We start from the raw sequence: 12,551 nt of genomic DNA, 5'->3' as shown, positions 1-12,551 counted from the left end.
GAGGTCTGTAATATCTTATGTTTCACCAAGTCGTGGCTGAACGACGACATGAATAACATACTGCTGGTGGGCTTAAATTGTTTTTGGCAGGATAGAACAGCCGCATCTGGTAAGACAAGGGGTGGTAGTCTATGTATATTTGTAAACAACAGCTGTGGCACGAAATCTAAGGAAGTCTCGAGTATCTCATGATAAGCTGTAGACCACACTATTTACCAAGAGAGTTTTCATCTATATTCTTCATTGCTGTCTATTTACCACCACAAACCGATGCTGGCACTAAGTCCGCACTCAATGAGCTGTATACGGCCATAAGAAAACAGAAAGACGCTCATCCAGAGGCAGCGCTTCTAGTGAACAGGGACATTAAACTCTAGACCACCTTTACTCCACACACAGAGACGCGTACAAAGTTCTCCCTCGCCCTCCATTTGGCAAATCTGACCATAATTAAATCCTCCTGATTCCTGCTTACAAGCAAAAACTAAAGCAGGAAGCACCAGTGACTCGGTCAATAAAAAAGTGGTCAGAAGAAGCAGATGCTAAGCTACAGGACTGTTTGGCTAGCACAAACTGGAATATGTTCCGTACACCACCTCAGTCACTGGCTTCATCAATATGTGCATCGATGACGTCGTCCCCACAGGCAAAGCATCAATACAGGACTAAGATTGAATCGTACTACACCAGCTCGGACGGACGAAATTAAATAGCAACAATAAATTGCAGGAAATTCCAAGGGACACACTGCTTTCTGTCATTCAGGTAGGCCCGGAACCAGCTGAGTGGATATTGATCCAGATAAGTGTTCATTTCGTCAAATGCCAGCTATATTCACGCTTTCTTTTACCATCTATAGAGCTCTGATGGTCATGGAATTTTGGATGACGATAATTGGCCAGCCTGCGGTCTCCATACCATTTGAATAGCAACAATAAAATAAAATAAATCACATTTTCTACTTTTCTCCACCCCTGACTGCATGTGCTGCTTTGGAAATATAATTAATAATGTAGGCGTCCCTATTCAAGTCAATGATGGCATATGTGGAAGTGTACCCATAAGAACAATGTTAAAAGTAAGGAGCAGGAAGTAAAAGCAGGAAGTGTACCTAGGGCTGTTATGTTGACTGTATTACCATACTGGCGGTTACAAGTCATGAAGGCAGTCAGATTCCACGTTTCGTCACGGTAATTAGGCTTCTCCAAGCTCTGATGCTGCTGATGGTCATTAGTAACCTACCAAACTTGCTAACTGCCTGGTACTCAGCACTCTATTGTCCCTCTAATCACTCTGACCTCAACGCAAATGTAATCTAAAACCTAATCAAACACTTCATGAGAGCCCATTAGCTCACGATGCGCAACATTTCTATAGGCTATGCAATTGTGTGAGAAAACAGACTGATGGCCTCTATTCAAAAGAGGAGAATCCCATCAGCTTTCTATAAGCTAGACCTACTATATTTATTTCTCAACTTTCCTAATATTAAGCACAATGCTTATATTTACAACAGGAGTATAGCCTACCTGGCTGGCATGAAAATGAACCACAGGAAAAGTATCCTCCATTCGCAAATTTTTTTTTTTTGGGGCGCCCATTTAAGTGCATAGATGACATGTATTTTTTCCCACTGCCCCTATTTCGAGACAGGTGCATGATAATGGTCCATTCTAAATCAAAACAAATTTCACACATATTATTTAGTATATGTTATGCCAAGATTAAATCAAGAATAGTCTGATGGGTGACAATATTGGCCTATCACTTGTGAATGATATATTATCACTTGTGAATGCTGCCCAGCGTAAGGCAAGAAACAATGCATACCCTTTTTTGTGACTTTTTCAAATCATAGTCGCACACCTCATGTAGCCTAGCCCATACATGTAGGCCTTTATGTTGTTATAAGTTTTGTATCACAACTAAAGCGGCCAAATAACTTCTTTAAAATGAAGCACATTAATCCGCTTTACAACGGGCGTAGAGCCTAACTGGCTAATATGCCTAATATGTTTGAAGTTTGGGGAAGATAATTCTAACCATAAAAACTCACCTTTATATTGAAAGCATTACATGCATAATCGCATTTGCGGTTACTTTTGATAATGGTGTTTTCCCGCTAATGGGTTTTCCCGCATTTGTGCTTATTGCCTATTGTGTGACCATTGCTGTGCTTTTAATGTGAAGAAATAGCCTGATAGTTGAGTAACATTTTAAACTAAACGTTCTGATCTGTTTTTTGATGTTAGCGGTTGTATTCATTTGGGATATATCGCATCCCACAACTGTCCCAGACTATATTTGGAATAGTTATTTCTCGCACATAATAGAATAGGTCAACTTTTGTACTATGGGGATAGCATATTGACACAGGCTAGTGCTTTTGCTGTTCATTAGGCCTACTCATCTTGCTGACGAAATATCTTCAATATGCACCTCGGAATTGGATAAGGACATGCAGTGAGGTCCTCAATGTGTCTGTTTTCACTTGTAGCTTGTGAGAAAGACCGAGAGCCATGTGAGTGAGAGGTGCTTCGGGGGAAGCAGCACGAAGGGAGAAGGGAATTATAATTATTATATTCAGCCCAAGAGCCCAATGGCCACTGGCTGCAAAAGGTATGTTTTTTCAGAGGGCATTACAGCCACACAGCGGGGATGCCGCTGGAAATTTTGAGGAATTATCAAGTGCTTGTCAAATTGTGACTGATGAAGTGTTGACTGAGACTGATGAAGTGTGTACAGCCTGTGCAAGAAACAAAGCTGAGCTCGTGCCTTTCATGCCACTTTTTTCAAATCATCATTAGAGTTGCATCATGCAGCCTTAGAATGTATAATTTTTTTTAACATATAGCTGACATTTGAATCACAACTAAAGTTACATTAATAACTCTAAATTAAGCATATAGGAGGACCTGTTTCTTTGTTCACCGCTCAACACAGAATAAAATAAATAATGGATTTATTGTGAAGGTGTAGGCTGTATTACATTAAGTTATTAGACTTTTTCAAATGTAGGTGCTCCAAAGGTCTGCATCAGTGGATTGTAGGCTGTGTGTGGAAGCCAGGAGATGCTAAATGTGTTGATGTTAATTACGGGCAATTACCGTGAGACTGGCAGTTATTTGCTCGACAATCACCGGCTGACAAAATTTGGTGACTGCCACAGCCGGTCACAAAATGTACCCATCAATATGTGCTGTGATTTGTTGATTCAACTCAACTGACATTACAAAAAACACATTCCATTGCATTTGCCACATCAGTTAACATCATTTGAATGAACATTATACATTACCATGGAAATGATTAGTATCACAGTAGCAGGTACTATTGCGAGTGTACCCATGAGCTTACCAGTCAAATTGCCAGGTTTAGAGGTTCAAGACCATTCTATTCATCGGTTGCTACAAAACTTTGCTTACATCACGTTGTTAAGAGTCCATTTGATTGCAGAAACGGACTCAACTGCTCTTCAATCCCCCCTCAAAATCTTTTTAAACGGTTGTTATATTTTCATGATTGTCTTCATCATTACCATCGGTTACACGGTTATACGGTAATGGTGCCAGCCCTAACCTTCTATGATTTCTGTCTTACAGGATATTATTGTATTCTGGATTCAACAAATGGAAGCTGATTTGAAAATAAGTCAATGACGGAGTTTGCTAGTATGTCTAAAGTGGCGCAGAGTTTCTGTTTTCTATCTTTCACTTTGGTCCAATGTAAGAGCTACCAGCCTCATTGTCATACTAGCGAAGTTGTTTATATCACACAGTTTTTCTCATCAGTGTTCTACGGAGGAAGCTATTTTATGCATGCTTGCATCATATTAATTGTTATATGAACCAGTAAGATTCATGTGAACTGGAGGAGGACAAAATAAACACTGTCTTCCTCTCTGTGATACGCAGCCATTAATTCCTGAGGCTCATCACTATGGAAGGTTTGATTGTGCCAGAGCTTTGGTAAACAAACAGTTCCAGCAACAAACCAACAAATCAAACCATGTATTGCCTGTAAATAAAACAGCATTGGTTTTGACAGTGAACTCAATCTGAATATATATTTTAGTATCAACAAAGAGATGAGGGTAAACTGAGTGAAAAAGTGCATTTTTTATTTCCTCCCTGTCAGACCAGAGGATTGGAGAGATTCCACACACGCCTGTCTCAAACACAAGTTTCACACGCTCGCTGCTCTCAGATGCACAGCGATGTGTTTCAGGGCCTACTATGCCGTAGCAGACATCAAGTAGGATGAATATTTCATACACTACATTTGCTTTTTGTTTTGTTGCATTGTCAAAATCATTTGCATCAGTTGACCTATAGTGGTAAAACTAAGGGAAGGTGACTGCATTGATTTGTACAGGGATCATTGTTGTCCTTGGTCAAGCCTTACAGATGGTGATATACACTGTTAACATCTTACCATAGTGTGCCATGACACAGCCAGACTCAAAATGGCACCACCCAAAAGAGTGGGGATAACACAAAGGCCAGTGTTATCACCATAGGACCAAATGGAAAACCAAAACGTGAAGAAAATCTTTGAAGAAGATGGGTCTTGTATTACAGTGCAGTAAGCATTTACTGTCTGGAGAATATGAACAGATGATTGTCTCAGTATGTAAAAAGTTTCTCTCTTATCAGGAACCAAATCACAAGCACATTCAATTCCTGTTCCTGCATGAAAGCCATTTATTTTCTGCCATTATGAATACAAATGCATTCATTTTCCTAAAGAAATGCAGCCAGCGCAGAAAATTATCCAGTAAAATGGGCAACTGACGAGGAACCTATTTCTGCCTTGGCGGCGCCTGATCAGTCATTTAGGCCAGTGAGAGCTTCCTGTTAATCAGTCCCTCTCTGTGTGCTGATGGCCAGAATCACTAACACGTTCCTAATGTATTCCATTAAAAGTTGTCATTCAATGTGCTCCCAGGTCCACAAGAAAATGACCAGCTCTCTCCAAGGGTGTATGTTTATTTATTTTATTACAGATGTATGCATTTTGACTGAGGATTTTCATCTTAATAGCGGTCTTTAAAAATATACACAAGAATCTGTTGGAGAATCTTGTCAACTCCTCAAACATACCCTGTCCTTCACTTTAATAATTACATACAGCTTCTCCTTTCCCAGAGAAAGATGGAACCTACTACCACTCAATACAACTCACTTTATGTCTCTCTCTAGCTTGGTCGTTAGCCTGAGAGAAAGTTGAGGCGGTGATGTGCCAGTGAGGGCATGTTTGGGCTCTAGCGATGTGCATGTAGGTTTGCCTTCAATAAAAGATTAACCTGCAGGTCCCTGGTGTATTACATGCACAGCAGGAATGCGTAGGGAGCAGGGTAAACAATCTGAGGTGGCACTTCACTGAGCTGAAGTCAGCGGGCCTGACAGAAGAGCGCAGAGTGGCTGGGCTGGCTGGTACCTCATGCCGCTCTTGCTTCATCAAAGCTGACAGCACCCGGTCCGGAGAAAGGAGAAGCCTGTCTCTTACAACGCTGAGGCTTAGGAAGCTCACCTCACCTTGTCCACAAAGACATCCTCCTTCCTTTTGAACTGCCGTGTAAAGGAATTTCACATTCTGTACTTGAAAAATTGACAGTAAACTGAAAGGGCAGGAGGGTGAGGTCTAGAAGCATTATTGTCCTGTATGTGGTGCTTGAGAATATAGTGTTTTAATGGTGTTCTGGTCAAATCTCTGAATGGGGATGTTGGGAAATGGACAAGAGAGGGCTCATGGCTCCTACTCTGGCTCCTACTCTGAGACTCTTTGTGAATAGGGGCCCTAGTGCTTCAGAAACAGTCCTCCCTGAAACCTAGTGAGGACTGTTTCTGAAGTCAGTTAATGATGCCAACTGGTTTGCATGCAGCCTCCTGGCATTCCCTGTACTGAGAGGGAGAAGCGCTTTGTTAGTCTAAAAGTTTGAACGTTAAAATTGCACCCATGGGAGCACAACACAGACATGCACCGCAGGAGGGGAATATTTATAACATATTTTGTTTTCCTAAGTCATACGAGACCTTGTATGGTAGAAAATAACTTTCAACATTAACAGAAATGGCCTCACTTTCCCATTTAGGCCAGTGAGAGCCTCCTGTTAATCATGTCTCCTTTTACTCTCTCCAATATAAACTATTAGGTGTCCCTGTCTACTGTGAATCACACATATGGGAAAAATAGATGAAAAATGAGTGTAGTGTGGTTTCCAGGTGCTATTCTTGTTTATACTACATATTACTTTCCTGCCAGTTCAGACCCATTATTGTAAAAGATGGCCCTGTACTTCCACCAGCCCGAGCCAGAGTCTAGCCTGGCTGCATCTCATTGTCAAGAGCGGATGTTGCTCTTCAACACTGGCCCTTTTTTAATGAGATTATCAAGGAAGTAGTGTCACTAAGTAGGATCTAAAATGAAAGCCATTATCTGACATTATCTAAGAGCAGCCTCCCCCATTCCATCTGCTATTCCACCCACACAGCCACTGGTCTGGGATTAGAGGCATGACTAGCTGGAAAACACCTTTCTGCCACGTGGAGCTGGGCTTTGCCGCTCACCAGCCAGCTCCAGCCCCAGCCTCCTGCTCTGTGGTAACCAGCTGGAGTCCTGTCCAGGATCATAGGACTCCGGCACCATGCCATCCCACCCTGCACCACATCCCGCCCACCAGGCCCTTCTTTACACTTGCCTCTGTGTGTCATTCCCCCAATCTTCCTATGGCCGGTGTGTGTCATCGTACCTGTGATCTTGTCACGAACCAGCTTGCAGGACTCGATCTCTCCAATGCTGCCAAACAGGCTGCGGAATTCCTCCTGGGTCATGTTCTGGGGCAGGTAGTTGACAATGAGGTTGGTCTTGCTGTCGTCGGTGGGGCCACCAGTCTGCATGGGTGAAGGGCAGCTGCGGCTGTTGCAGGACGGCCCGTTGGCCGTGGTGCCATTGGGGCCGTTCGTCACCTGAGGCTCCATGTTGCTGATTATCTGAGAAAGGGAAGGGTCAGGGAAGAAGAAGACTCAAAGAGGAGGTAGGAGATAGGGCTTCTCAATCTGAGAACCAGAATGCATTATTGTACTTTGCATTTAATCTACATTCCAGGCCATCAAAACTCAAAGACAAAAGAAAGACAATGTTTGACTCAGTATGAGACCATAAAATAAACACAATACAGTACGCATGCAACTTAAACAGCTAAATATTCATGCAGACATGACTGTTAGAGACATATGAGTGATCTTTTTTTAGTTCCTTTCTGTGCTTTGATTTCTGGTGCAGTTAGAGAGGGGTAACAATTTGAGCCCTTCAGCAGGGCACTGCTGTCTGTCACATGGAACAATAGTCTTTGCGGATGGTTTTGCAGTGCGCTTTAAGAGCAGGTATTTGAAGTAGAGCTTGCTGGCCCCTGAGGGAGGAGGCAGTGAAAAGAAGGCAGTCTGCTGTGCTCATCTACCGACAAACACTTACTTCCATATCCCTAGACTGCCACCAAATGTATTCCGCCATTAGCATTAAATGTGTGTGTTTATTTAATTATTTGATTCTCAGTTACAGTCAGTTGATTTCCATCATCCACTTACAAAGAAAAGCTGAGCCTAAGAGGTTTATGGAAGGTGTGTGTGTGTGTGTGTGTATGTGTGTGTGTGTGTGTGTGTGTGTGAGTGTGTGTGTGTGTGTGTGTGTGTGTGTGTGGCGTGTTTGTGTTTGGAAATGTGGGGTGACAGGATAGGGACTTCAGGGTGCCTGCTATTAAAAGCATCATCCCCCACATAGGGGTGAAAACACCCCAAACAAGGTCTTCTGGTGTGTACATCAGACTTTTCCGTGTTTTACTGAAAGTCTGTACCAGACAGAGGCACTGGGGGGTGGCTGTGTAGCCTATGAGTTATATATGTCAATGTCTGAAATCATCAACAAAGACCTTGGAAAAAACAGGTCAACACTTCCAGAGGAAAACCCAATTAACTACCGGAATTATAAAGCTCCCTTCTGAAATGACTGACTGTGGTTCATTTGGTATCATTTACATAAAGATCTAAAATATGAAGAAAATAGGTTACGTGTTCCTACTGATTCAATCAAAAGTGCAAAATCATAGAGCAGGAGAAAAGGAAACATCTTAGCAGAGGTTTGGGCATATTTATTTATAACTATCCAAAAATACATTCAGTCTACACTTCAAAGTTTGGCCCTCTCTATTTAAAACCAGCACATTTAGCAAGGTTAGCAAAAATGTAACACATCATAAACCTCTTTATTTCCCATCTGACTTACAGTAAGTTCATGTTTGGATAGCAATGAAGTTGCTGAAAACTGGTCTAAAAACTAAAATAGACAATATTTTATCACAATATTCAGAACAATCATTATCAGTCACGTAGACCGCAACTCTGTAGTTTTCTCCATTGGTTTTCTAAAACTGTCCTCAGACCTGAGACATATCTACAGTGGAGGATGGTATATCATAAATGTCAGACTTGAATGTGAATTGTCTCAGCAGCTTCTTATTCCACACACACAGTCTTCTCTACAGTGGAACAACACACAAGACAATGCCTGGAGCCGACAGCAGAATACAAACAGAAAACTGCCTGTTTAAAAGCTCTCAATATCTATTTTGCATGCAAATTGTGCTTTTGACAGTATCCTCACCACTCCAACAAAGAGGGAGCATGGTGACAGCGAGGAAGGAGGAATAAAGTACCTAGCAGTAATAAAGTTGATTGGGGGGCCTTATTAAATCTGTTGACACGTCCTGCTGAGCTCTATTCTGTCAAAAATACTTTCAACTCCATGGGACGTGTTCTTTGAGTTTTCACCAGAAGAATCAACAAAATGGCTACCTTTAATCACCCAAGACCTGCCGATTCAGATTGACCAATTATAATTTCTACCCCCTGCCACCGGCACTACCCGTGCTCAGCTGTCCATTGTGCCTCATTGGCTAGGTATCTATACTCTCCCACAGAGTAGCCCAGTGCTGAGGAAGGCAGTATCTATTTGAGTTCCTTCCTGGCTGAGGCACTACAGCACACAGGCAAAGCCTTCAGAGCAGCTCTAGTGTCAGCCTGAGGACGGGGCCAACTGATTCAACAGAACAATATCTAGCTATCTAACACTAGCTTCAGATTACAGCATGTTTCCCCTGACCGGGCGGAAATGCTGGATTTACAGCCTCCATTAATGCAGCTGGGCATGGTGTGTGGGAGGGACCTGCTTCTTCTGGACTTAAATGGAGGCCTTAATGGGTTCCGAGTGGAGGAAATAAATATGGGTTCACGAATCTAATGTGTGTGAGTCATGCAAGGAGTGAGTAAGGCAGTGTCTCTGGAGGCTGTGTGTCTGTGGGGAGGAGGACAGGGGAGATAGAGGTCCATTAGAAGAGGTTTTAAAGTTCACCCCCTGGATGAATGCGTTGACAAAAAAACAACGATTACTTTAATTAAATGTAATTGGTTTGATGTGTTTTTTGATATTTTATTTATATTTGACATAAGATTGTATTTACGTGGCTATGAAACAATAGCTCACGTTGGGAGCAAGGTAAGAAGTGATTTGTAAGGCTAGAATATTTTCCTCATCCCAGCTTGACAAAATGCATAATTTCTTCCAATACCTATACTGTCTTCATTATTCAATAAATAACACAGATACAAGAATAGAATAACATTATGTAAGGGGAAATATAACCTACTACATAAAAACATTTGGATGCATATTTTAGAGCATTTATATTGAACAGATAAAACATGTAAATGGTAAAAAATGTAAATGTTAAGGTGGATGAAAAGTTAAAGTATAACTTTTTGTAAACATCAAAAAGTAAACATGAAGCTACATTTACTCTGTCTTTTTTTCCCCATTCAGAGTAAATGAATCAGCATCCTCACACCATACAGTACATTAGGTTGGCAGAAAAAGTAGCTGGCATAGAGTGCCTTCCCTCACAGCTGTCCGGCATCAGGGCCCCTCCCCTCTGGCCCAGCAGACTGACAGCCCTGCTCCTTCAGCAGCGCTGTCATCACCATTGGTAATGTTGGGTAAAAGGCCATTTGTGGCGGTCTCCTTACCATCTTTGGCTGTGTCAGCAATCCCTTCTCTGCCCAGCCCTGTAGCTGTGGGAGTTCTGCCTGACGCCACTGTGTCTCTGTCGATCCCTAGGAGGTGTCAGGGTCAAGATTTAACATGCTTGTTTTTCTACAGAGGCCTTACGGTCACCAGCCACACTAAAACACACAGGTAGGTAGGGGTTGATTATTCTAGAGGAATACTGCTTATTGAGACTGTTTGGAAACAGGCATAATTCAGATAGGGGACAATTACTGTAATGTTGGTGTTGTGTATGAAGTGGTTGACTTAGGGAGAGGAGGGTGGAGCTGACATGGGAACTACGGTGCCCTCTGTAGTGGTAATGATGTGGGTATCCCTCTCACTCCTGGGGAGTAAAAAAGGCCCTTGACAAAGACAGCTCCTCAAATGAGCCACGGGCTGCAGGCAGCAGCAGGCAACAGCAGGCAGCAGCTGAGGACGTAACGCCGGTAGGTAAAACAGCCCATTTAGGAGGAGAGGAGAGGACTTTGAGGCTGACCTCTGGCTTCATTTACTCTCTCAGAAAGTGGGATGAGAAGGTAGAGGAATGCAACAGGAGGTATCCAGTCAGGGCAGGGTGGTGGAGGAGACACTTCATCCTCTAGGAGGAGGAGGGAGGGTATGTTACTGTTGCCCATACATCTTAACAACCTTAATAAGGATATATAATTGGGTTCTAAATGGACTGTCAGCTGGAGAGGGGAATGGAGAGGGGAATGGAGAGAGGGGAATGGAGAGAGGGGGAATGGAGAGAGGGGAATGGAGAGAGGGGAATGGAGAGAGGGGAATGATGAGAGGGGAATGGAGAGAGGGGGAATGGGGAGAGGGGAATGGGGAGAGGGGCATGGGGAGAGGGGAAATGGGGAGAGGGGAATGGGGAGAGGGGAAATGGGGAGAGGGGAATGGGGAGAGGGGAAATGGGGAGAGGGGAATGGAGAGAGGGGAATGGAGAGAGGGGAATGGAGAGAGGGGAATGGAGAGAGGGGAAATGGGGAGAGGGGAAATGGGGAGAGGGGAATGGAGAGAGGGGAATGGAGAGAGGGGAATGGAGAGAGGGGAAATGGGGAGAGGGGAATGGAAAGAGTGGAATGGGGAGATGGAATGAAGAGGGGAATGGGGAGAGGGGAATGGAGAGAGATGGAATGAAGAGAGGGGAATGGGGAGAGGGGAATGGAGAGAGGGGAAATGGGGAGAGGGGAATGGAAAGAGTGGAATGCGGAGATGGAATGAAGAGAGGGGAATGGGGAGAGGGGAATGTAGAGAGGGGAAATGGGGAGAGGGGAATGGAAAGAGTGGAATGGGGAGATGGAATGAAGAGAGGGGAATGGGGAGAGGGGAATGTAGAGAGGAGAAATGGGGAGAGGGAAATGGAGAGAGGGGAAATGGGGAGAGGGGAATGGGGAGAGGGGAAATGGGGAGAGGGGAATGGGGAGAGGGGAAATGGGGAGAGGGGAAATGGGGAGAGGGAAATGGAGAGAGGGGAAATGGGGAGAGGGGAAATGGGGAGAGGGGAATGGAGAGAGGGGAATGGAGAGAGGGGAATGGAGAGAGGGGAAATGGGGAGAGGGGAATGGAAAGAGTGGAATGGGGAGATGGAATGAAGAGGGGAATGGGGAGAGGGGAATGGAGAGAGATGGAATGAAGAGAGGGGAATGGGGAGAGGGGAATGGAGAGAGGGGAAATGGGGAGAGGGGAATGGAAAGAGTGGAATGCGGAGATGGAATGAAGAGAGGGGAATGGGGAGAGGGGAATGTAGAGAGGGGAAATGGGGAGAGGGGAATGGAAAGAGTGGAATGGGGAGATGGAATGAAGAGAGGGGAATGGGGAGAGGGGAATGTAGAGAGGAGAAATGGGGAGAGGGGAATGGGGAGAGGGGAAATGGGGAGAGGGAAATGGAGAGAGGGGAAATGGGGAGAGGGGAATGGGGAGAGGGGAATGGAGAGAGGGGAATGGGGAGATGGAATGGAGAGAGGGAAATGGGGAGAGGGAAATGGGGAGAGGGGAATGGAGAGAGGGGAATGGGGAGATGGAATGGAGAGGGGAATGGAGAGAGGGGAATGGGGAGATGGAATGGAGAGATGGGAATGGGGAGAGGAAATGGAGAGAGGGGAATAAGGATAGGGGAATAAGGATAGGGGAATGGGGAATGGGGAGAGGGGAATGGAGAGGGAAATGGAGAGAGGGAAATGGGGAGAGGGGAATGGAGAGAGGGGAATGGGGAGATGGAATGGAGAGGGGAATGGAGAGAGGGGAATGGGGAGATGGAATGGAGAGATGGGAATGGGGAGAGGAAATGGAGAGAGGGGAATAAGGATAGGGGAATAAGGATAGGGGAATGGGGAATGGGGAGAGGGGAATGGAGAGGGAAATGGAGAGGGGGAATGGAGAGAGGGGAAAGGAGAGAGGGAAATGGAGAATGGAGAGAGGGCAGCTTGTGTCTGCTGACAGGTCGGTGT

The 12,551-nt window shown here is 44.4% G+C and overlaps 1 protein-coding gene across 12 annotated transcripts in view; it reads right to left on the bottom strand.

The window, feature by feature from the left end:
• The window catches only part of LOC110521559 (ELAV-like protein 4), an 83,101-nt gene that overhangs the window by 40,006 nt on the left and 30,544 nt on the right, over nucleotides 1–12,551 (bottom strand). For 8 of the 12 annotated variants that reach the window (XM_090231551.1, XM_090231548.1, XM_021599177.3 and 5 more), the window contains 2 exons: nucleotides 10,077–10,163; nucleotides 6,752–6,992 (listed from right to left, as the gene is read on the bottom strand). In XM_090231551.1, coding sequence (XP_090087677.1) covers nucleotides 6,752–6,992; nucleotides 10,077–10,163 — 328 coding nt within the window. The remainder of the gene's footprint in view (nucleotides 1–6,751; nucleotides 6,993–10,076; nucleotides 10,164–12,551) is intronic. The other 4 variants (XM_090231555.1, XM_090231557.1, XM_090231558.1 and 1 more) reach the window with 1 other exon arrangement.

This window comes from Oncorhynchus mykiss, chromosome 4, assembly GCF_057628025.1.
Source record: "Oncorhynchus mykiss isolate SJ-2025 chromosome 4, ASM5762802v1, whole genome shotgun sequence".
NCBI classification, from domain to species: Eukaryota; Metazoa; Chordata; class Actinopteri; order Salmoniformes; family Salmonidae; genus Oncorhynchus; species Oncorhynchus mykiss.
This window is presented reverse-complemented; position numbering and strand designations above follow the sequence as displayed.